This window comes from Mastigoproctus giganteus, chromosome 1, assembly GCF_048544385.1.
Source record: "Mastigoproctus giganteus isolate SK-2022 chromosome 1, ASM4854438v1, whole genome shotgun sequence".
Lineage (NCBI taxonomy): Eukaryota > Metazoa > Arthropoda > Arachnida > Uropygi > Thelyphonidae > Mastigoproctus > Mastigoproctus giganteus.
This window is the reverse complement of record NC_143575.1, coordinates 60108927-60135678: the sequence shown is the minus strand read 5'-3', so window position 1 is coordinate 60135678 and position 26752 is coordinate 60108927. Positions and strand designations below refer to the sequence as shown.

The following is a 26752-nucleotide window of genomic DNA, read 5'->3' as shown; positions in this document are numbered from 1 at the left end:
TGCATTCCATCAGTGCTGACGTTAACACATTGGTCCCTTAGGTTAGCTGTGTTACAGAACACCTCATTTTCCTCTCCGTCTTACCACTTCATCTCCCCTCGCCTCCCCACTTCTGTCGTCAGTCGAATGCTTGTTTTTGACCCCCATGATCCACGAATGACAAAAGTTATATAAGTTACTACTGCGAAGTCGATTCGCCTCTTTTTTCTTTCCTCTTTTTCTGTTGTATATTGCCGTTTCATTTCTTTCTTAGGTTTCTTTGTTCTCACCTTGAATTTCAAATGTGGTTAATGCAGTTATTCACGTTTTTCTTCCTTCGAACAGTCTCTAACATTTCTCAGAACTAGCATAGGAAGCAGGTGGCAATGAGATAGTGTGTACTGCATTTCAAAAGAAGGGTATACGAATTTTACCCTATCAAAAAGCGCATTATGCCCTCTTCACTCTGTCCAATTTCATTAAAATTTCCCTGAAAATTAAAAGTTCCCTTTGGAACTTTTAATTTTCAATCGCTTATGGATTTTATTCCCCCACACTAGCTCCATGAAATGCCTTAGAAGAATATAGTATTATTCTCAAATAGTGATTCTATTTTGTGTCATGATATGGAAATCTTGGCTAAGCAAACACTCCTTGTATTGCTTTTACTTTCTAAATAAGGATGAGGATCAGAGTCCCCCAACAACGGACAGATGTGTAATTAATATAAGACTGAACTAATGTTTTTTTTTGTTTGTTTTTCGCATATATTAAAATATTTTCTGCAAATTTGATGATGAAAATCCAATGAGCCTTTCACAGTAATATTATTAAAACAGGAGGTCTTAACTAAGACTTCCTGTTTTAATAATGAAGGGGAAAATGTGAAAATTCAATTTTAACATTTGCATTTTCACCTTATCGCGCTGCTTAATACAAGTAGACCGTGCTACTACTAAATACATATTTTTAACCTTTAACACATCTTATCCTTTGATTAATGGTCCTGTAGACTTTGTCCCTTTCCGTTCACATATATTATGTATTGTAACATTTCTAACATTTCTCAGAACTAGCATAGGAAGCAGGTGGCAATGAGATAGTGTGTACGTCCCATGGACTTTGTAACCTTTTGCTCATGGGGTCCTCTTCACACCTTAGAATGTAACCTACACCCTTCTAACCAATGGCTGTCCCAGGGGTGTCTCCTCAACAGAGAAATAAATTGATAATAATAATAAAATGAATTCTAAAAATGCGAAAAGAAATCGGTCTCCACTTGTATTATGTAAATTGTTTGTAAATTGTCTCGTATATCCAGTGATTAATGGTCCTGTAGACTTTGTCCCTTTCCGTTCACATATATTATGTATTGCATATTAATAGGATGGTAGAGATACTATTCTAGAATAATTGTATGTTATAAATATGTAATAAGAGTTGCAAACGAAGTGACTAATGGTCAAAATGATATATCTGTTCTAACGAACGAGTTCTGCCAAGCATTCCGAATAAATTTCCAGTAAGCCATGGGAATATTAATTAACAGAATCAGAGCAAATGAAAGTGCACGAGTTGTACAGCACGTGAGAAGAGAAAAAAATGGATGTCGTTAGTCGCAGATCGATTGACAACAGTTCGTGTTCGTGATATATATTATCTACAAAAATAATTGTGCTATGAAACTCTGTTGTAGCTTCTGACTACACCCGAGTTTCATCACGCATTTGAGTGCTGAATATTAACCCCAGCCACTAGGACATTGAAACCTGAATGTTATCGCCAGCCATCAGGAACTTTTTATTCTTTGTTTAACCATTCACTTTGACCATCCAAATAAGTAAATAAAACGGGAAATTTTAATTTCAACCAGAATATTTATTCAACCTTTCAGAGTGAACGTCCCATGGACTTTGTAACCTTTTGCTCATGGGGTCCTCTTCACACCTTAGAATGTAACCTACACCCTTCTAACCAATGGCTGTCCCAGGGGTGTCTCCTCAACAGAGAAATAAATTGATAATAATAATAAAATGAATTCTAAAAATGCGAAAAGAAATCGGTCTCCACTTGTATTATGATTATTCATTTTATCTTAGAAATATGAAATACAAATGCATTTTTTCTGATTTTATTTCCTGTCTTCTATGTTACACCCATAAACAAGAACTTTTCCTAGCATCCAAAGCAAGCAAGTGAAAGAAGTGAGGATTGAGCCTCCACAGGATACAATCCCTCATTTTTGGAAATTTCTAGGATATTAGCACGTATATATTTTCTCCTCTTCCACAGATACACATCTTTGCACCTCATGAAGAAGTGGAGGTAATATATCACGTAATGTGAAGGAAAAATTAAGATTCTGAAGCAAAATTCAACAGATGGAAGTTTGTCTTCAGAATGCGTAAGCCAAGTTGAATATTTCTGCAACTTGCTCGTTACGTCATGTGAAGATCTATTTGAGGGATTCGTAAACTGTAAATATACAAACACTTCTATCAATTTAACGATGCTAAATTCTTTACAAATGAATTCATCACCATTGAAATAGAAATAGTAAATTGTTTGTATATTTTTCTTTCTTTTTTTTAAACGCAATTTATTTTATTGTAGTGTTCAATGAAGTATCATAATGTCTTTAAACTAATGGCTGATGAAAATAAATGTTCTGAGTTTTCATGATTGAGTTGACCTATCCTAATTAAAAACATTATCTGTGCACAGGAGTAAATAACATCAAGATAAACTTAAAACATCAATTAAAAAACTCTTTCAAAATCAGACTAGAGCTAGTAAACAAGCACTTTTCTTAAATAGATGAAAGCAGAATGAATTAATATCAATTATAGATAGTTAGATCGAAGAAGATGCTACTACCTTCAGACTATATATTAGTAGGATGAGTATGCATGAATAAAATGAAACAATAATATTTATTATCTAAATTGTAATATCCATCAAAAGCTTATGGTTTAAGAATAATCACTATTAAAGAATAATTGAGAAAAATCGGGTCATTTCATACATCAGCCACTATTTATAAATCAAAAATAAACATTGTATGTTCAGTACAAAGTACAGCCTGTGTGGTCATATAACTGTCACATGTTAATGTTTTAATGATTTAATATTTCTGTAAATTTAGTAATTTTCCTTAATTATGTACACTAAAAGTTATTTTCAGAGACTTAACAATAAAGCAAAGAGCTTAAAAAAATAATATATATATAAACATAACGATGACATTATACACCAGTTATAGCTGCATATAATATTCTTTGATAAAAAGTATATATTTTTTAATTTAAAGGGAGTGTCATCTCACGTGATTACAATCGAATAAATTATTTTATGCTTACCATTGTATTTTGTTGTTGACTAATCCTTCCTTTGTACTCTTTCCATCATTATCTTTACAAACGTTTCGAGATCTATTTAAAAATTTTCAGCTTTATTTATATTCCAATCATAGAAAGCAATAAAAGCGGAAACAGCCTGTACCATTCAATTTGATTGTCGTATACGCACCATCGTGGCATGCCTAATTTCGACTTTAATTATTTCTTCCGCTGATAACAAAATGGCGGACACCCAAGAGCCCTCGTATGTCGTTTGCGCCCATAATCCTGATTATTATTAAGTGTAAAGTACCTTTTCTCAAAACTCTGCGGTCAAAAATAGCCTACTTAGCAAGTGAAATCATAAGATCTACCGCCTGTTCTGTAGTGACCCCCAGCAGGATGGTCTTAATGCACATAAATCAAACAGTAGCGGCTTGCGACATATGTGGCGGAGACCTGCCGTTAATACGGTGTTCTCAAGATCGTTTTTGAAATTTATGCTCACTCTATCAGTCTGTAAATGTTGAGGCAAAGATGACGGGATAAGCTGATTCTTAGATGGCTTAAACCACCACCATTTAAGCTTAAGAAGACAACATAAAAAATATATATAAGAAACAAAAATACCACCAAGTGTCATTGAATATAAGTCATGGCAGTTGAGAATTTTAATGTCCTCGGCTGACTACATTATATTAATACATTGGGTTGTATTTTCTCCCAGTGTGTCTTCTAAATATTTATTACACAAGATTTCCACAGCTTAATAACCTCACTCTAAATAATGAATGGCACTAATATTTATAACTTGTTTGTATACCAAGAATATTATTTATACTTTTCAACATACCAAAAGTGTTAAGACTATCAAAATGTAACTAAAAAAGATTATAATAAATATTCATGCATTCAAAATGACTGGGAAGAAGCACGATTCTTTTTCACCTAGTAGTATTACGCAAAATGCTGTTTTTAAAAGCAGAAGATTTATATTTTGTGGCGCTATCATTATCTCAGACGAAGATGAGCAAACAATGTCAGTTTCACTTTTGCAGTTGATTTACACAAAATTCTATTTTTAAAATGCAGACGATTATATTTTTTGTTCAATTATGAGATTAAGAAAGAGACAAAATTGTCAGTTTCACTTCTGCAATTGATTATTACACAAAATTCTGTTTTTAGAATGCAGACGATTTAATATTTTTTGTGCTATCGTGAGATTAGAAAAAGATAAGCAGAAATGTCAATTTCTCTTCTGCTGTTAATTATTATTATCGGCTGTTCGCAGATATTTTGCGGAAAAGATCTGTTTGAATGGGAGGGAAAAGTCCCCAGTACTTTATTACATGTGTTCTTTTTTTTTTTTTTTTTTCTTTTTCTTTTTTGTGACACGCTATTTTAATTTGAGTAGACGCTTCGGTCAAAAGGTTATAGACAACAAAAGGAGGACATTTTATGACGGAACTCGTATTATGTGGTTGGGGATGGTTAGGAATGGTTGTCGTTCGTCAAGCTTTGCTTCGACTGGGCAGGGGAGAAAAGCTGGGCAAATAGCGAAGAGAGTAGTCCTGCCCTAATTTGCCACTGCTATTAAACGGGACCTGTGGACAGGGCAGAGAGACGGCGCACGCTATTATACAGGTGACAGAGCGCTATTGAGATTCAAATGACATCGCGGGGACTTCCTCCCAGCTACTAAAGCTTTACAGCCAATGAAGTACAACACGATAGGGCATAAAACCAAATTTAAAGTTTGAGCGATAAAGAGAAGGGGGGACGCCATCATTTTACAAGAGACCAGCAGAACGGGGTAGTACGAGTTCCTTGGCCGTCAACCGGCCCTCAAGCACATGAGTGGGTGATTCAGTTGTGCTCGCGCCAAACCAGAGTTAAAATGCAATTCTCGTAGTTTACGACTGTTACAGCAATAAGTGCGAAGTTTAACATCTACGTAAGTCTGCGTGACGTCTTCGAAGTGGTAAAGGTTAAAGAGCCAAATAAAGCCGATAAGGCGCACTTACGACGAACCTATTTAAACACCAGTAAGAATAAAAAAAAAAAAAAAGAAATAAAAACAGGCAACACATAGCAACATGGAATAAAAGAGGTGGGGAGAAAAGGGACAAACCTGCAATTGCCATCCAGGGGTAAAATGCATTGGTCGGTGCTTGGGCCACGGCGGGGGAGTTTTGACAACACTGGGACCAAGCGTCCGAGACACGCGGAGCTGTCGTGGAATCACCAGTAAAGGAGCGCATTGGGTCGTTGCTCATGGTTGCCGGACGAACTCCGGACAGGGTACTCGGAGGCCAACTCGCCATCTCTTTTACTGCTTGGCTAAAACCATTCTGTTCCTTCGCTAAACACTCGGCTTTGAAGACGCTTGATCCGTCACTCGAGTACAGTTTGCACGCAGCCGACGCTGCGGAGCTGCTGCCGTCGACGTAGCCGGAATCGTGCGCGGATCTTGCGGCGCTAGGCTGCGGATACGGCGGCACGAGTAGTCCTTGCGGGAATCGGTACGGCTGTTCCGCCGAACCTTGGCTATTGTAAAAGCCGCTCTGATCAAAGTACGAGTTCATCATCCACAGCTACCACCCTCGCTCCTTCCGACATGAGATTTTGAATTTGGATTTTTTACTCAAGTAAACGTGTTGGATTAAATTTGGCCATGGCTGCTATGGATACACATCTCTGGGCCTTCCCGGAAGGACGCACTCAGCCAATCAGAGGGCGGCTCGAAGGACGGAGAACTCTTTTCTCTTCATTGTATCCTGCAGCCATTGAGCGCGCCACGGACGGCTGTGTTGGCAGGGTTTTTTCTTTTCCTTTTTTTGTCCGTTTCGCATATATTTTACAAGGCTCAGCCACCGGGATGGAGTGCTAACTGAGGCGGTACGTTCGTATTCTCAGCCTACCTTCCGGAATATCGAGGAGGTTGAGGTGCACTGCGTGGGAATATGCAAAGACGCGGGAGATGTATAGGCGTTATTAGGCGGTACTCAACCAACTGTTTCAGGGCCCTGTGCGGTGTTACGCCTGTGTGTGTGTGTGCGCGCCTCTTTCTCAGGACCTTCTGCAAAAGTCTCGTGGCAGCTGTTGGGGGAAAAACATTATTCTGGGTCACACTGAAAGGTAGCTGTGAAAACAGCGCGGAAGAGAACAGACCCGCATTGACAGCGATGACATTTAAAGTCAAGCTAATGTAGAACATAATGTCATAATAGAGGGGTACCAAATGCATAGCCAATATAGCTGTCACGATTCCAGCATAAGAGGAGTGACAAATAAGGTTTTGATATGGTTATACTCGCTGCCAAATACGCATTTCACTTTTAATTCGAATAAACAATCCAGAATTTGACAGAGAGAGATTTGCTATTTAAATCATTCAGGATTTATAATAGCAAATCAGAATTAAAAACGCTAAATTTGAAATTTGGCCGATTTCACCTAACTGTTTTTATTTACCTCAGAAACCAAACCGTGTTTATGTTGAAAAAATACGGTCGTGTGCAAACAACCCTCAAAATTTCGATGATGAAAAAATCAAAAAAGGTCCGGTCAATATAAAAACAGATTTAACAGATGGACTTGAAACACAACAAAGTAAAATTAACAACTATTTTAGATTCCCAGTGTTCACTTTTTTTTTCGAGTCATGAAATTTAAAACCATGTAAGCTGATAAAATTACAGTTTTGGAACTGTAAGTTGTGCGTGAATACATAACAGAATTTGCTAAAACTATTAATACATTGATAATTCACTTTTACTAAGAGTGGTAACCATAAAATTTAGCATCCTTTTTAGATTATGGTTATTATTATGTTAATACCACTCTGATACCACGCGAAATTAATAATATAATTTATTAGGCTGTTCAGCTATATTACAATACATTAAGGTGACGTTTCGGGTATCTTACAGATACCCATCATCAGACAATGATGTTGGGGGAACAGAAAATAGAAAGGGTTATTAATTTGAATATTTTGGAATATTATAGTTAAAATTACCAATATTACAATTACAGATTACGATTCTAAAGTTTTTGAATTGCTTTTACAATAGAAAACATGAAATCTGAGGTAAATACAAAGAGAGCTATATTGTATCCTTTTTAGATTATCTTACATTTATCTAAGTAAAGAATTCCTATTCAAAATATAGAAAATTACTCTGGTATGGATTAAATAAACTCCAATATGAACCTTTATATACACAGACGGATTATTTAATTGGCGTAATGACAGTGCCACCGTACAACCACTTAAGTTTTAATGAAATGCTGGCAGATAACTGTAAAATGTATATCCCTGAATACGGTGACAGTTCTGGCACTCATACCACGTCAAACAATAGCCAAATAAGAAAATGTTATTCAGCCTTCAGATCTTCCATTATGCAGCTCACAAAACGTTCCACACTAAAGCATAACTTCAGGCCACTTTAAAACTTCCAGGCAAGTCAGAAAACTTGCAACTGTATCAACGTATTCTTGGATATTCACTCTTCTGCAATTTAGCAGCAGTTCACTGAAACGTTAATGGTTGTAAGGTGGTGCTGCCATTCCTCCAATTAAAGAATCAGCTTATGCATTTCACTTGTTGCCAATTATTGCAGTGAAACAAAGAAAAATAGATATGCATATATATATATATATAACAAGAGAGAGACAGTTTTTCAGAGGACAAAATTTATGAAATAAAGGAGAAATATGTTTAATGCAGGAGATTACAGATAACACATGAGAACACGAAATAAACGTAAGAAATATCTAATTAGAATGCCAAAAGCATTTAGTTGTAATAAACAAGGTAAGTAACATCTAATCAAAGTACTGATATACTCCTTGACCATCTGCAAGTCCAGATAATATGGCTACATAGAGTATCCGAGATTTTATTTCTTCATAAATGAATTTAATTACGAGGCCAAATGTTCTTTCTCGTCTTTGTTAATGAAACCTGACAGCCAAAATTATTATTACTGTTCAAAACCGAAATTTGAAACGATTCTTTAGGAGATATAGGCTCTGGCGAGTTCTTCATTCTCTAAACAGTCCCGTACTTTGTCCTAACCCTTAAGTGATGAACAAATAGAAAACGAGGCACATTCTCGTATTCGTAGGGTTGCGAACTACGTCTTGCGTCCAGGCCTTCATCGGCAAGTCATGTGTCAATCCCATTAATTGTGACGAAATTCAAAGAAAGCCAAAGAAAGATCCGCTGAATAAAAGCTCCCTTCAGGTATGCTGAAGTCAGGTGACTATAATTTATACGAAGTGTATTTCAACGACAACATTTGCGGAGACCTACTGAGAGGCGGCCAACTAGTTGCTTGACGTAGCGGGATGCTAAGATAGGTAATATACTGTTATGATGGCTTATGTGACCCTCCGTCACCTAAATGGCACTATAACCGTGTTCCAACAGCGGCCAACCGTGTAAGCTGCTAGAGATAGATGCCCGCAGCCACTAGGGTCTCTACCCAACTGATTGTGCAGAGGAAGTTTGGCTTCAGGGTTGCTACAAGGTAGCCAAACACGAATGCTGGCACACCAGCTAAATGAGGCATTTAAAAATGTCGCTATGGACAGAAAACTGGACTCTGTTGTACTTTAAGAATGCAAATTCACCCTCTGTGAATACAGACGCACCCCTACTCCACACACGTTCTCACCCGTTTATTGATGGTTTCTTGGGTACCTAAGTAAATTCTATTAGGCATATGAAAAATAAGAATTCGTTATTCATGAAAAAAAAAAAAAAAAACGGTTTCCTTCGATTAAATAATTAATCAAAGGATTATTAAGATCAGGAACTCTTATGTAGGCTTTAAACTAAAATTCAAAAGCAGATGTTTAATATTATTCTTAAATGCTCATTAACCCTACAAAATCAATGTGTGCAGACAGAAGTTTGCCTATTTAGAAAATGCCCTGAAACAAACTAATAGAGAACGATTTCATTTAAAAATTATTAAATGTTAACAAACTATTTTCTGAATTAATTTCTGCAGATAAAGCTGTATCCATTGATAACTGAGAGAACATTTATTTCTAGGCGAATTCCACCCCTACGGGTAGACTGCAACATTATAACTCATTTAACGTGATTATGATTTATCCGTTCCTTCTAGCCCAAATAATGGGTGCTTATAATTTATTATATTTAAATTATTTTTTTTAAAAACGTATCGACTATTAAAGAACAGAATTTGAAATCGCTTATTAAAATAATTGTTTTATTATGAATTTTTAGGATTTGCACGATAGTTAAAAACTCCTATTGACAAATACCATTCTTATCTTATAAAAGTTCTGTTTACGTTTACCTGAGGTCTCATAATAAGATAGAAGGCAGATAAACGAATTCCGCGTCTCTAGAGGATTTTAATACGCATGCGCATGAGGATCAGAATTCAAAATCATGGATTTGTCAGCCATGAATCTGCAAGTGGGTGATTAATAACTCTTTAGCCATTTTTTCCCTTTTTTAAGACGCGATATTTATTTATATAAAGAATCTCGGACCCACACAGTAAAACTACTTTTCAGAAGGGAGGAAATAATTAATGATAGCCAACAAAAAGTAACATTACCTCAAAATTATAGCAAGAATCATTATGGTGAGATAATCACATCACAATCAAGTTGCATAACTTTCAAACTACATGCATTGATAAGAGTAAAATTGTTTTTTCATGAAAAACAAAGATAATATCGATGTATTTAAGTTGACAGAGAGGAAAACTTAAATGATTGACATAAGCATCATATGAAAGCTCAACTCCCCCATCTCCCCCAAAAAAGAACTTCCAAATGGGGGAAAAAAACAAAATTACGAACCAATCTTTTTTATTATTATCGAAGTAATGATAATAATAGTCAAATAAATCTACGATACTCATGATCATTGCAAATGACAAATTTGGCACAGTTTCTTTTCAACGAGAAAAAAAAGAAAGCTGGGTAAGAAGGAACTCACCGCTGATATTTCTTTCATAAATTTTATTTATTTAAATATATCACGCGCTTGGTAAATAAATAAATATGCTTCGTTGGAGTTCCCCGACCTTTAAATACCATATGAAATTAAAAGTGTTTTGAACGTAAATAAATAAATAAAAACTTAGAAGACTACCGGCATACATAAAACAGATGTAAAAGCCTTGTACCATTCGGGGGACCCGCTTTCGTGTTATAATTTCTAAAATCAGTTGACCACAATTGTTAGCGTAAACATCCCTGTGCAAACTCCAAAGGGATATTCGGCAGTAAGAAATTTGTTTAGTCCACTGCGAAAAGAACTATAGATAGGAATTAGCGCCACTTCCAGGCAACGGATGCCATGCACTTTAAATGAATAAATATATTTATCATTCCAATGCAACAAATTCTCGCTGCAGAACCTCGTACCAGGGATGAAACAAAACAACAAAAGACGTAGGTTATTCAAACAGGCCATGCTGGAGGGGGGAAAAAGAAGCTGTTTGTCTTTTTGATTCTTGCATATATGTATTACAAAAGCAGACCTTCTTGTGAACTTTTCCGAGTGGCTTTGCGATAATTAAACATTCACAAACAGCAGACAAGCTGGCCGATGTGTCTGATAATGTCCACTGAGTCCGTGCATACTAGAAGTAAATTTGTTCCGCTCTCTTCCTCGCGTTCGTTAACGGCCGAACATCCGCCCCATGGCTGCTTCCAAAAGAAGTATAAGCCGAAGGGACAAGTGTGACAAGCGCTGTAAATTAGGTGTGGCGGGATTTGGTGATGACATTGTGCTGTCACAACACTTAGTCCTAATAAGCGTGCAGCTATAAAGTGCATGAAAGTACACCCCACGGTATAAAAGCAGAAAAGCCACGCACACCCATTTCACCTCTTTCGACATTTTCGACGGGCTCTTTCTTATTATGGTACAAGCTACTGTGTACCTTTCAGTATCCCCCAGAACTTCCTTACATCGAGGAACACACAATGAGGAAACAATTAAGCTTAATTAAGTGACTTGCAGAATGAACTGCGTGTTTACCGTGTGTAACCCGTGAGACAAGTCGCACCTAATAAAGACTACAAACCCTTTATTTTTCCGTATGATTATCCCTCCTCTTCCTCCATCAACTACATAAAAAACTGATATGTTTTCGGCAAGAGGAATGGATCGGAATTTTAATAACTCGCTCATTTTTCCTTTCCTTTTATTTATTTTTTTCCAACACCGAAGCATCCAACACTTCGTACGAATTACCAAAATGGAGATAAATATTCTGTTTATACTTCAGTAAGGCCATATGTCAGAAGAGTTCACAAAATATAGAGCATGAACAACGCCGTATTTAGCAATCATGCAGGCTTGAACCACGATCAACCCCAACGCGTGCACCACTGTACCCTTGCGTACAGGCAGAGCCTTGTTTACACTTTTGCACCTGAATTTGTACATTTAGGCATATAGGCCTAAATATGAAAAGCAATAAACAAAAACAACTAAGCCTAGATTATATATTTAGGCCTAATTGTTTTTGGCTTTTCACAGAGACATAACTAAACATTCGCAAATTCTACTGTCGATTTCTATGTAAGAAAACAAAAATAATGCAAAGCTAGAGTTTTAGATCTTATAGAATTATCTACATGGATACTTAATAAATAATAATAGAATGGTTTTAATCCGGAACACATCAAGCGATTTATTCCTTTGAAATTCAGATTCAACTATGAGCTGTAACTGTAGCAATTGCAACTGAGAAGATAATAAAACTAGACTGAAAAAAAGATGAAACACTTCATTTTAATGGATCTTAATCTTTTCGTAGAATCACCCTCTCCAAATTGTGCCCTTCCATCTCATCTCCTTTATTCTAGTTTCAAATTTTGTAAATGAAATTCCTGCCAGGAAATTCAATTTTGAAAGTCCTTTCTCGCCACCCCTAGCGAGGAGAAGCTCCTCGGTTAAGACCCATTGGTCTAGCCATATACACTGTGCACGTCACTACATGGTGCGTCAGTGGCCAGCCTATTACTAGGGTGGGGTAAACCAACAACAGTCGGGCCACCCATCTGTGTCGGTGTGTTAAATTTTTTTTTTTTCACAGATCACAGATGAGATTTCTTTTTTTGAGCGCATCTGTCAAAAGCCAGAATACACGCATGTGGGCTACTGAAAATCTTCACACAGTGCATTCGTAAAAAACTGAGGCATAGCGAATGGCGTTCATCATCAAACCCATATTCGAAGAGTTGGAAGATGAAGAGTGTCAAAGATTACCACCATGGCCATATAGTCGTGATGAATAATATTGTTCCTTGCGTACTACATATGTCTTTCTTAGCAACAATAAAAAGTATTATTTATTGATTATACCTTCCACACATCCCCAGCTTCAACCTTTTAAATAAATTATGAGTTTTTAATATTATAAAAAACATTTTAAGCTGAATTTAAATTAATAAACTGCTTAAAAAGTGTTATTTTTTAAAATATAATAATTGAAGATTATTTAAAAAGTTATTTTTTTGAAAAATATAATAAAGATAACCATGCACGCTACATCAGTATTATAGTCAATGGTTTGCATTAAAAAAGAAAGAAAATATATCCCCTCCCCCACTCCAGCTGGACATGGGTCGATCTCTGTTCCTCCCTCCTCTTGTACTATGTTAATTATTCCCCTTAATAGACAAGGAGGCGAAATTAAGGCCTAAAAAATAAACTCGATCGGCTAAAACCTGTAATTCAGCATAGCCACTACAATAGACTATCTATTTTCAAAAATTTACAAGAAAATGTTCAATTGCAGTTCTGAAATTAGACTTTTTTGGTAATTAGTTGAAAACTGGATATATTTTGTGTAGGATTCGCAAATTTATAAATTCGTTCTCTGTGAAACAGCTCTCATATTCAGGACGCGTTGCCTCGATATTGCACTACTTCAAACATCACTTCCTTCTATCAGTACGGAAGTGATATTTATTCGAAGTGGTGCAATACCAACGCGAATTCACGTGACACTACGTATACTGTTGCAGGAAAAAGGATGTGAAGACATGAAGATTTTTAATTTCTCGTATTCACAAGGTGAAGAAAACAGCCTGTTTCGAATTTTAATTCATAAAGCCGCCCTCCTAACAAAATTGTTAGCCGCAGAGGTTTACAGGAGGGAGGGAATCAAATTTATTCTTTTAAACTATACTTTCTACCTTTTTATGAGGAGTCAAGGGGCGGCAATAGAGGCCTTGCCCACTTGTCAAAATACTTCAAGCCAGTGATTGTACTATCAAATTTTTAAGATTGTATTTAGTTGTGGGTATGAGTTAAACTGAAATTTCACTATGAAGTTGATAATATAAATTTTGGTATTCAAACATTTGTTTATTCCACAACTAAAGTTCTATGCTTCCTTCAGAGAAAGTGAAAGATCTTTCTTAATATTTATAAATATTTTTTAATATTTATAAATCATGATAGCCAAAGTTATGTTCGATTACGAAAACCAAAACAATTAACTTTTGGAAAAAATGAAATCCTCTTTTGTATTCAGAGGTCGAATAATAACTTCAAGGACAAAGAACCTCATTAAGTTACTTTTAGCACCTTGTGTAGTAAAAGGCATGATAATAAGATCAATTGGACTGATAGGCAGGCTGCTTATGACCATTAGTTTCTGCGGAGAAGAACCAGTCTAGTTCCTTGTCAATAAAAACGTCAGTTTTAACACGCAATATACTTTTATTGTAACATCTCAGTTATAACTGAATTTTATAATTAATTCAAGCTTCAAAGAGGGGAGCTTTATCATTCGTCTAAGAAGGAAGTGACAAACTTCTGAGACTATATTTCTAATAAAAAAAAAGATGAAAAAAAAATCTAAAACTTACCTTACGAGAAGCCCTTGTTGGAAGTTATATAATAAAAATCCATATTAGTAAGTACCAAAAAGGGTCTTAATCTTATGTGAGGTGAGTTTAATAAATAGCGGCTTAAAATCATTAGGGAGCGAAAGCGTCAGTATGCTTGTGGGAACTTTAAACAGTGCAAGGTGCATTATGTGTTTGCTACCTTCGTTCGTGCAGCTGTTTAAACACCGTGATTAATAATTCACGGCAGCTGCTCCACGAGGACCTCCTTCGCCAAACAGTCTTGAGGTTGTGCATCAGAATAATTGGTATAAGCAGAGGTTGCCCGATATAGAGATCGTCAGGTACGGAGGATTTCATTGGGAGAACCTTTGCTGGTAACTATTTTGATGACACAATTTCCTAAAAGTTAACTAAATCATTTATTTTGTTACCGAATTTGCAGGTCTTTGGAAACAATTTATCTTTTAGGATGGGCGAATCAGTGAAACATATTGGCTACTCTAGGTTTGATCAATACTCATCAAAGAATTCGCAAAGGCAAACGGCAAATGTGTTTCGTTAAATTCAAAAGGTATATTAATTCCACTCAGGTGTAATAAAGAAGAACACGCAAATTCACTATTACATACCTTCCTTTAGCACATAATATTGGCTAATCACTTTACCCTGCCCAGACTTTACAGGATTCTTTATGTGAATACAACTTTTTTTTGATCAAGGAACTGTTCAAGACCTGCCATAAACATTATTATTACAATCCATGTATTATCTGTGAGTTATTTTTTCGCAATCGTAGTACATATGACTATATAATAAATTTTCCACTATTATGTTTCTCCTCCCCGAACTAAGGGTTTTTTTTTTTGAACAAAGTAGTCCATTCAACGTCAAAAGTAAAATCAGGTTTGTTGAATAAACAGCGAATTTCATTGTAGCCCAGATTAATTAGCAACTTCAATAATTATCAGAACAATTCGGGATATTGGTAAAAGTTAGTGACACCAAGCGATGATACATTTTGTCATTGCTCGAGGACAGACAAAATACTGAATAGGTGCTGCTGATTATTCAAATCTATAATCTATATTAAGATATTTTAGGTGTAAATATAAACGTTAGATAATTTTAGGTATATACTATTACGCGACTGTGTCACAACATGTTAATATTACGTCCTTTGGCTTATTAATAAACAGAAATAAGATTGAAGTTTAAGATTTCCTTCCTATTTGAAAATAACTATTTATTTACATTCAGACTGGAGCAAAAATACAAAATGATTACAGTTTGGTGATGATTGTTCATATCGGTCGCCATATTACATCCGAGTTCTATTACGAGCTCCAGTAGTGAATTTAGATTACAGAATTTTGAAATCTCCCTCAGAAGGACGAATATTACTAATGTTTTAAGCGGCGGTCACCTCCTATTATTTATTTGGGTACAAAGCATGGCACAACCATTTCTATGGATCGAAATTATGTATTTTAATTCCCAAATACAAATAGTACATTCCCTCTTGAAATAAATGACATGTATATCAAGCAGGTGCATTCGCTGGCCATAAGACTACTTTGTGATTATACAAACCACCGATCTAACTAAATAATTTAAAATTAATAAACCATTAATTAAATATCTTTAATAATTAACTTAAGAACGTGAAATTATAAGAAACTAGAGGAATTTCATGCATTAGTCAATTTCTAAACATCATTCTTATTTTTCATATAAAACATTAAACAGAAATTTTCATCCTGCACATAGCAATTAGAAATAAATTCCTTACAGCAACCAAAGTGATTTACCTCATCACATTGAACTCCTTTAAGAAATCGAAGCGTTTTGTAGGTATTTTGAACTCAACGTCCACTGATGTACGCGACATTCTTCCCAATATCGGCAGAATATCTGGTTTAACAACAGTTGTGTAAATCGAGAGGATCCCTTTCAATGGAACTATTCTGATTACTCAAATATCCACGAGTTATTAGGAGCCCAAGATCCACACTTTGTCATTTACTAAAAGAAGTAGCATGTTTTCTTTCTGCATTTTACTTCTTCGATAAGCGTGATATCCACATTATTGTGCAGATAGAAGTTTTGTCAGAATAAATTATAGCGGTATAAACAGAACAATATTTGCAGACCATGTATCAAACCCTCATCATGCGATAAGAGATCAGACTAAACAGCGTAATTACGTTACTGTAGTAAGTTGTAATAGCCTCGTCCGGTTGTTAATGGCTGCAAATAAGTGACGAAACTGTCGAGAGATCAACATAGAGAGACAGAGAGGGAGAGCCACAGAACGACAGAATCCAACACAAATTACATTTATAAACACATCATTCAGCTGTTGTAAGCGTTCCTTTTCAACAACAGTGTGATTCAAAAAAGCGTGTTAGAAGATGCAGTCCAATTTAAAACAACATAACTGAACATCAGACAGAATTAATATCAATCATAAATCAAGATCAGATAGGCTATTATAAATAATATAATGTACTGTGTATATTATCACTTTTATCTCTTACGCTAACAGTATTTTATTTTTAAAAGATTATTAAAAATTAAAAAAAAAGAATTTTCTGATAAAATCCTATTTTTGTAATATTTTAACTAACAAAAAATACTCAATTTAATTTACTGTTTCATTTCATTTCTTTTTAAACCCAGAAGTTGAGATACAGCAAGCAAACTAACACTAGCTGACATCTGGTGGCCAAAATCGTTAAGCAGAATTAATTGATAATTGTATTAATACAAAAATTAATAAATTAAAAGTAGTTCTTAGTCGCTATGTTCTGTAGACTGGCCTGGCTATACTTTGATTGTGAATACCACAAAAGGCACAAAACTCTGAAGGAATCTGAAATGGATTCCAAATGTTTTAAGATTCATTTAAAATATTTTCGTATACATTTTTATGATTAAAATATGTAGATAAATAAATTAAAATATATAATACGTGATTTATATAAATGGTCTATCAGAAATTTCTTGATGTTTAGTAAGTGCTGTTAAAAAAAAGATTGTGAAAGTTAGAGGGCTTCAATATGCCCCGAAATGTTCTTGTAAAACTTAATCTACTCCTCAGATTTACCCACGATCACTGGTGCCCTAAAATCCCCCCAAAAAAAGGAAACAGCATGATTTCGAATAGTCCTAATTTCTTATTGGTTTGCGCTAAGATGTTTCCATATTTTTATCAACTTAAACTTAAGTCATGAATAATTTAAATTTCAGAAATCCAGCCAAGGAGTAACTAATGTGGAAACCTATAATAATATACCATTTGAGAAATAAATTTTATACACTTCTTTACTTTTATACAAAGATCGTTTCGCTTGACATATTGATGGCATCTGAAGCGATTTCAAGCAGAAAAGAGTTAGATTTAAAATTTCTTTTACTCAGCAAAGGACGCATTCGTAGATATTTAACTATATACCTACAGATATTTGAATTATCTGATCTATTGTGATGTGATGATCCGTTGTGGTTATAGTTAACAGAAGGTCACGGATTATCAATTTCGAGTATTGCGGGAAAGCATCCTTTAAGGCTCTCCCGGATACGAAGCGCCTTCTCTCGGCGATGATACGAAACTGCTGATGTCAATTTTATCTGACTTCTTAGTCGTAAATTGAGGTTGGCTGGCACTTGGAAAGAAATAAATCGTGCAGGAGCGGGCTTAGAATTACAGGTTGTAAGAAGCGTGGAACACAATAGCGGGAAAAGAATGGCAAATGGGCGTCCTCCTGCGCTATGTTTTATTTTACTTTACGACTCCCAGGTTTAAGGTGAAGAAGTGCGGATGTGGCAGTCCTGCTTATTACATACCACGCACTTAGGAGGAGCAAAAATCGTGCAGCAGACAATAGCGCCTTCGCACGAAACCTTTAAGGATATCTTATAAGTTTCAATGGCTGCTAAATACCGTTCTTTCTGTTGTGTCCAGCCGAAGGTGTATACAAAATAAAATAAGCGGACAATAATTAGATTCTCACTGAATCACGACGCCACTAGGGCCCTTAAATTTTGCTCGCTTTTAACTGTTGCTAATGCATCTTAAGTACTCTGGCTTCAATCCAGTTCTTCGAAGTTCACCAACTGCCATTTGGTCAAACGATTATGACAAAACAAGCGCTTCCAGTTCAATGTGCAATATCCAATGCAGATAAGTCGAATAAGTCATCGAAATAAAACATCTTAAGTATTAAGTATCGAGAAGGTAGCACTACTGGTTCATTATACATTCATCATCACGCTTTTCAAAATCTTTCTCTCAATGAGGGATCATGGCACTCATAGGAAACTTTCTATATTCTCGTTACTAACTTACCACATTTCTAAATTGACATATGAGAACTCAAAATAAAATCACACAATAATGGCAAGTAGTACTTTCCAAAATTTGGTTGTGGGGAAACTTTCAGTTTAAAATGTTATAAATTTCATGATCAGAACAATCTAAACTCTAAACATGGACCATTATAAGGTGCACTGGGATTTTAAAAATTCAGTGTAATGGCAGGATTATAACAATTAAAAATAAAATGGGTAATTAATTCTTTAAACGTGGTCTTAATTTGTTGTTGTTTAAATCATTAAAACTAGCAGAGGAATCAATGTCCAACTCATTGGAGGGACATTGATTTTCCTTTCATTTAAATGAAAATGTAAACCATTACTTTTAGAGTTGAGCGCTCTAAACAAGTAACTTTTTACGGATTAATTTATACAGTTCAAATTTAGATTTGATAACAGAAAGCTGCAATTCAATTTGCCATTGATAGTTTAAAGATTCTTTACTTTCTAAGCTTAGAAAGTGTCGATAATTTAAACATGTTACCAAATAGGGTTTCATTTAAACTTATGATATAAAAGTCCTATGAAAGTTGCAGTAGAAACAAGCTTGTCATGTGGACATCAAACTCGTGCGCAATAAGTAATCAAGGATAAGTAGTACTCTCATTTTGAATACTTCAATTAATATCATCGTATAAGGATGTCGATCTTTAAAGAACATTCCTAGCTTTTTTTGAACTGAAGATATGGAAAAATAAGTAAAATGAAGTATATTATATGTACCTATACCATAGCGAAGAGAGCCTTGTGTCCTTTAAGGCTACTAAATTTTTTTTTTGGAGGCTTCTGACCTACGTTGCTCCACTGGCTATAAACAGAAAACATATTTATATATACAACCTTTCTTAAGATAAAAATAAGGATTATGCAACATATGACTAACTTTATATAGGGATAAAGCCAGATGCACTAAGACTTCGTGAAGATAATCTAGGCTATCCAGTATATGGCTCGCCATAAACAGAATGCTATTTTCTAGATTTCGATTCAAAAGAAATTTCTAGCTTATTCCCCTCCCTTCTTCCTTCAAAAAAGAAAATATTGTTCGTTGGCATTTTAACAAAGTAATTAAAGAATTTTCTAAAATTACACGATCATATTTATTAATGAATAACCACGTTGTATACTCTCTTCCAATCACTTAGAGCAATCTTACGAAGTAATCCCAGAATAGTGAATTTTCCAGTTTTTAATTTTTAATGATTTTAAAATATATGGTGACACGTATATACAAGTACATATATAAATATAATAAAATATCATAAAAAAATTAAATATTTAAAGATGTAAAGAGAGATTTTTTGTTCAATAAACCATATAATATTTAATAATAAGTTTCATATATAAAATAATTAAATTATTTTGAAACACCGAAAGAGGTTTCTCCCGAATTGGCTAAGTAAAATTTAAAAAGGTAAGCTGCAGTTTAACATTAATTGTAATATGAAATCCAGAATTCTTATCTATATGTTATTATTTTCTCTTCTGTCTCCAGGAATAGTTAAAATTTTTAATTGGACTTTTTCTACCTTTTCAATTGCACTGTTCAAAGGAGATCTTCATGTTCGGTTAGAGAATTGGGTAACCAAGCATAATGACTCTCCATGAACAGCAAACGTTTTCTAACCAAAGAATGGGTAAGAATTGTCTTAACCATCACCAACATTTTTATGGATTTTTTTTGCGCAAAACAATGCTGCACGTAACCATGTTCCCCATCTTTTCTGAATAGGCTCTGGTGGAAGAAGGCCTGGTCATAAAACTCTGCAAATAGATATGGGAGGTGGGCTTTTACGAAGATCCTTTAATTACAGGAATTGAGGTTTAGATTAGCCTGTAGGAAGTTTTAGCCAGCGAGTCGTTGATTGCTGGAACAAGTTGCACTCACAGTTAGTTGAGGCTGACGTTTGAACAAATTCAAACGTCAACTAGAGAGTTATTTATATGAGAAATGAAACATATAATTTTATCGTCTTATCTACAATACACTAGTTGTTTTATTTATATATTATTATTGTTATTTTATTTTTTCCAGTGCAGCAAAAGCCTGTGGCTTTCTTGCACTATATGGTGAATATTATTACTATTATATAAGAAATAACTTTATTATCTTTATCAAAATTCTCCTGAACTCTTTCTGCAAGTCTATTTAAGCGACTGGCTAAGCAAGTAACGTGGATAAGCAGCTTTTATCACATACTGAGCAACATCACTAATAAAAATGCACTTTTTGGCACAGGTCCATTCTCGGTTTGGCCATAACAACTGCAAAGAATCATTCACAAATCTTGAAATTGTGGAGTGATTCACATTTTCGAGAATCTTACAAGAAAGTATATGCAGACAAGAAGGTTCTGCGTCTAATACCAAATACATACTGAATATTCATACCAAATACCACAAGCGTTTGCCATTTTATCGGCATACATACAGCTGGGCTTTTCTCCAATAACTTAAACAAATTTCGAGTGATGTCATCATAAATATTAGGATGATATCATATTGCGTTTTTCAGTTTAAAGTCAGTTGAAAAACTTATCACATTAATTAACTGTTCCCGTTATATGTATTTGCATGCAGTATAATTAAAACGACCATAATATGTGTTTGTATATAGACATATGCAAATGTCAATAACGGCGCTTTGACTGTTCGAATTTCAAAAAGAAGAGGCTGAGTTTTCAGTAGTAAAAAAAAATAAGAATAATAAGAAAGCATGTACCTAGTATAAGTAAGCATTTTACTTGGTATGTATCTGCTCATTCTTATGATATTTTAGCATTTAAAACTCCATAACTCAAGGACACATAGCTCGAAGACATGATGACAGATGGACTAAGAAAATAACAGAATGGTATCCAAGAGGAGCTAGAAGAAAACCTGGAAGACAAAGGCGGAGATGGATAGATGAAATTCATGAGTTTGTGGGTAGTAAATGGATGGCCAGTGCTCAAATCAGAAGGAACTGGAATGTTGCTGGAGAGGCCTTCATCCTGCAGTGGATTGAAAATGGCTGATGATGATGATGATGATGATGAACTCATTTTCTAAAATTCAAACAGCCATAACTGTTCAGAAAAGAGGCCGCCGTAGCCGAGTGGTCAGGCACGCGAGTGCATAAGTACACGTGCCTTGAGTAACCGGAGTTCAAGCCCGTGACTACTGAATACGGTGCTGTTTCTTGTATTCTATCTATCTTGTGAACTCCTCTGACCGTTTGGTCAGAGGAGTTCACAAGAGTATAAGCAGAAAATTTATTTATTTTATTTAAAAGGCACATGTTTATATAAACTTCTGTATTGATCATGGCATTGTTTTCAGGTCCTGAATCGATCATGAAAGTACTGCCCAAATGTTACAAAGCATCCTGTATATTCAACTATACGATTAATGTAAAACATCACTCTAAATTGAGATCTGTATATGCCTTACAAGTGGTGTCATTTATAAAAGTGTTTGAGCAGCGTGGTGCATAGATAGTGAAATATATTAAAAGAGGAATTAAGCACTTTTAACCTAAATGAGATCTAATATCTGGTTTTTTACAGTTGGATATTATTATATACAGATGGAAATGACGGTTCCTTTCACGTTCCTACCACTTCATCGGTGACTGTAAAAAGACCAAATAAATTGGGAAAATCAAACATTATTAAAGTAAAAAGAAATAATGCTGCAATGCAGGTTAGCATTAATTATCTTGTGTTCCGGCCAGATTGCTGTTCTAAACATTAATTTGTATTAAACAAAATAAAGCTGACAAAAAATCAAATGAAATTATGGGAATTATATTGACATTGTGATCTTTGTATTAAAAGCGCGTGCAAATGGATAATAAAACCACGTAGTTGTAGAATAGGATAAAACCCGTAATCATGGGACAATTAGAGCAAAATGGTCAGCCATAGTTATAGAGTTAATGATCTTTTTTTTTCTAAGATAATCTGGTTTTCAAGCAACTGAGAAGAGTTATATAAGGATAAAAACAAATATAAGTGTAAAAACAAACATAAGAGGCCAGCCGCTCATATTTTCCAGCTTAGTGTTGTTTAAACATATGCAAGATTTTTATATGTACTGTGAAGAATGAAATTAAATAAAGGGAATTTATGTAAGAAACGTTGCATGCTGAAAGCCGTCGCAATTGAAAATTGCGAAGTACATGTATAAAAAAAAAAAAGTTTAATGTGTTTAGGTAGTGAAATGTGAATTAAACTTGAATAAAGTTTATTTACAGCAGTCATAAATTTAAATTAAATAAATAATTAGGAAATGAATGAAATAAAATAAGTAATTAGAAAATGAATTGAAATTAAATAAATAATTAGGAATCAGTTGGTAGAATCACTGTTCTCCCACACCGGGTGGAAAAGCCCTGAGTTCGAGTCCCGTCGATGACATGAGAAATTTTTGAGCCTTTTTCACAACGTGGCTAAGTTAGTCGATTTCAGACAAGGGTAGCATGGTTTTTTCTCCCGGAATTCGGGTTTTTCGTCCAGCAAACAGAAAATTGACTACAGAATACACGCAATTTAGAGACAATATACACGGAGCATTATGACCTTAGTCGCTGATGCTCCTACAACAACATAAAACGAAAAATAGACACTAGGATAAAATCTCTTCATTATCAATATCAAAATGAAAGGTAGAGAGGAAATAAAACCGAAGTCAATGGGCATATTTGGTCTCAGTGAAAAGGAAAACTTCTTATAAAGATATAACGTAGCTCAGCAGTTTTCGAACGTGTATTTGTGTATGCACGCACCTAGTTTCGATTCCTGCCACCGCCTGTCAGGTAGGAACGATTTTTCACCCCTCAGATCATGGCGAAGAGTTATTAGGTGCCCAGAGAGGGTTGTATGTCTTTTTCTTCCATAAATTCCAGTTCTTATCCCCTAATAAAAAAAAAATAAAATAAACAAGCAAACGATCATAGACTGCACGAAGTTTACCGATACGATATATTGACGCCTCATACCCTTGGCCGCCTTTTCCTAAACACGCTTCTCTATAATTGCTGCATAGTTTTGCCGATCACCAATAGGGTCACTGAAGAATAAAAAAAAGGTAGCGGACCAAGTTTGAGAGCTGAAGAACGTTATGTTTTTGGTTAATAAGTGAAATACATAAGATGGGCCAACCATCGTTATAGAGCAGCACTTAGATACTGTATTTTAATTTTTTAAAATAAAAAATTGAAATTTGCTGTGACTGAATAATAAAATTCTTACTATTTAGAAAACTTTATTTGTAATTCATCACATTTGGTTACTATAACTATAATGCATATTACATGCATATAACACATGACAAACACCTTTTATGATTCAGACTGATTATCATATAAAATGCTTTACTCAGAATATATCCTGGACTATAGTTGAATCCTGAGATTATTTTACAATTTAATAATTAATCGAGCAGTGGCATTGTTTGTTTGAACTCGAGAGAAAGGGGTGGAGTTCGTTCAGCATTGAGACATAAAACCACAAAGAGTCAGTATGGTTTTTAAACTATGCAGGCAGAAAACAGAATTATAATTTTTTAATTACTAATACCACTTTTAATTATAAGTGGTAGTTTATAATAAATAAATAACACACGTTTGCTGCGAAAAATGGCAGTACACAGGAAACATGTAACATCCTGATTTACAATCTCAGTTACCATTTTCGCCAACGCATCAATTATTAAATTTCTTATTTAAAAACTAATTCATTAAATTCTGGTTAATATCAGACTCAGTTCCTGGTTGACACTTTTTCGAATGACACATGATTTTGCCTTTGTACATCGTGGGACAATAAACATAATTTGAATTGTTATTTCTTTCAGACTTAATTCCTGGTTGAGATAACTTTTCATAATTCACAGAATTGTGAAAAGTTATCTCATTTATAAATAAAATGTCAACCCGCGGAAGAATATAGTGCTAGATTATTTAAAAAAAAGAAAACACTGAATGAACAAAAATAAATAATTTTATTACCAAAACATTTCATTAACATAAAACTGACTTCACTGTTTTAAACAAATAAATAAATAATTGTTCTTTTACCACAAGCAAGATACATGTGTAGGTCCAAATAAGTGCATAGCATCAGAGACGATATTACAGATTTTGGCCCCCTACAGGTTAGATACTTGAGCAGTTCCACGCCTGTGGTCCTTAATAGCCAAAAAAATTCAACCGTCGCCTCCCTCCCAACTCATCGGGTCACGTCCATGGTATCTGACTTTGCAGTATGGTAGTTTCGCCACTGCGTAGTATTTATAGTTCACTTATTTAAATTAGAAAACAAGAGCTTCCTCTTTAGTGAAGAGTGCCCTTCGAAGGTTAGATCTATCACGCTATTTGGTTTAATTTAACCAAAGTACGCTACAGTACCGAAAATAAGTAAACATGAAAGAATTCACAAATACACATTATGGAACCATTTTTGATAGTTAAAGAATTAACATTTCTTTTAATTTAATTCACTTTAAATGCAAATATAACTTTTAAATGTACCTCACTTCTAGAAGTGCATTATCTTTATAAAGAGGTCTTTATTTCATTTGTGATTGTTATTTGGGTAACTAGAAACCCCAAGGGTGTATGTAATTATAAAACTGGACACTGAATCTTTTTCAATAGTGAGGGAATAAAAGTAATTTTGGTTCATTCACTATCAAATTGAGTTTAATGAGCTGAAATAAAATAAATAAATATTTTATCTATTTTATTTCATATTCTATATAAACTCTAAAAGCATGATAGAATATCCCGCTTTCAGGATTATTTCTGGTCCCATAGCCAACCCTCTCAAGTGGAGTCCCGCTTATATTGCTTCTCGTAGGACCTTCGAAAGCGTTATAACGGGAAATTTTTAGATATTTGAAGAACACCAGCGCTTTTCAAATTATGGTATACTATTATTTTCAGGGATGCACAACAAACTGATCCAGTAATAGCACGCATATAATATGCTAGCAAAAGAAGTCTGAAACATATATTAAATGTGCAACGGTTCTTAGGATACATATACTCAGTTTGCATAAACTGAGAAGGGTGCGAGATAGTTTTAAGATATTTCTCCATAACATAAGGATCAAAGTCGTGGTATAAAGACCAAAATTCTCTAACCAAGCATGTCGGATTAATGATGACATTCGTTTAATTGAAACCATTGATTAATAAAATATGGTTTCGGAATTCATTATGTAATTATTCTTTTTCTTTATGGCTTTTAGGGATCTGTCGATAGATGCCTAACTGACATTAACCGGATGTAAATTACAGGAATGTCTTAACTTGTTACAAAGGTGATAAACATTATGGAAATCCTGTCTCTAAGTTTATCTATTTGATGTTTCATAGCCGCTAAATGTGTAAATAAACATTATCAGGTTTCGATTATACAAGTTTTCTGTCCAACATGTAAAGGTAGTTGGTTTTTTGATTGGAGGAAAGCTCACCACCGTGTGTATGCCGATACAGCTAACTCAGAAAATGAAAAGAATAAACGTGTATTGTGGTTATTATTGATCCCTAAGAAGTTATAACTGAACGGATACAGTTCGATAAATTATAATAGAATAAAGAAACGGATCTTAAAAGAATTCACTATGTCCAATAATGAAATTAAAAATTCTACCTTTATTTTATCCCCCATCTTTCATTACTAGGATCCAATCTGGACTCCAGTCCGTGTATTTGACATCGATGATACCAAGGTGTGTGTGTGTGTGTGTGTGTGTGTGTGTGTGTGTGTGTGTGTGTGTGTGTGTGTGTGTGTGTGTGTGTGTGAGAGAGAGAGAGAGAGAGAGAGAGAGTTTGCTGATGTACTTGTCAATGACGATTAAATCATTACACTTTTCATCTAAAAAATCAATTTAACTCATAGGCACGCACATTCAAGTCATCCCTCATACTATATAGCAGCATTACAATGGAATAATTTTCCACGTAACACGATCATACATGTCTGAAAACATCCGCTTAAAGCGAAAACATGCTAAGCGAATATAATTTTACCACTAGTGGAGTTTCAGTTTTTTTGTTCTGTCCAATCCTTTCTAAGCGGTAATCTTATAATGATATATTTTCTAATACAGTATGATTGAGAAGTGTCGCCTAATTATTGGAAATTCTTTATTAGAAGGAAACGTGGTAGCAAAATTCGTAATCTAGCAGACCGTTT

The 26752-nt window shown here is 34.7% G+C and overlaps 1 protein-coding gene across 1 annotated transcript in view; it reads right to left on the bottom strand.

The window, feature by feature from the left end:
* LOC150090839 (homeotic protein ultrabithorax-like) overlaps positions 1 to 5908 on the bottom strand; it is a 45120-nt gene extending 39212 nt beyond the window's left edge. Inside the window, exon 1 of the mRNA XM_090380278.1 lies at positions 5452 to 5908. Within this exon, the coding sequence (XP_090236404.1) occupies positions 5452 to 5908 (457 nt within the window). The remainder of the gene's footprint in view (positions 1 to 5451) is intronic.
* Positions 5909 to 26752: the final 20844 nt, after the last annotated feature.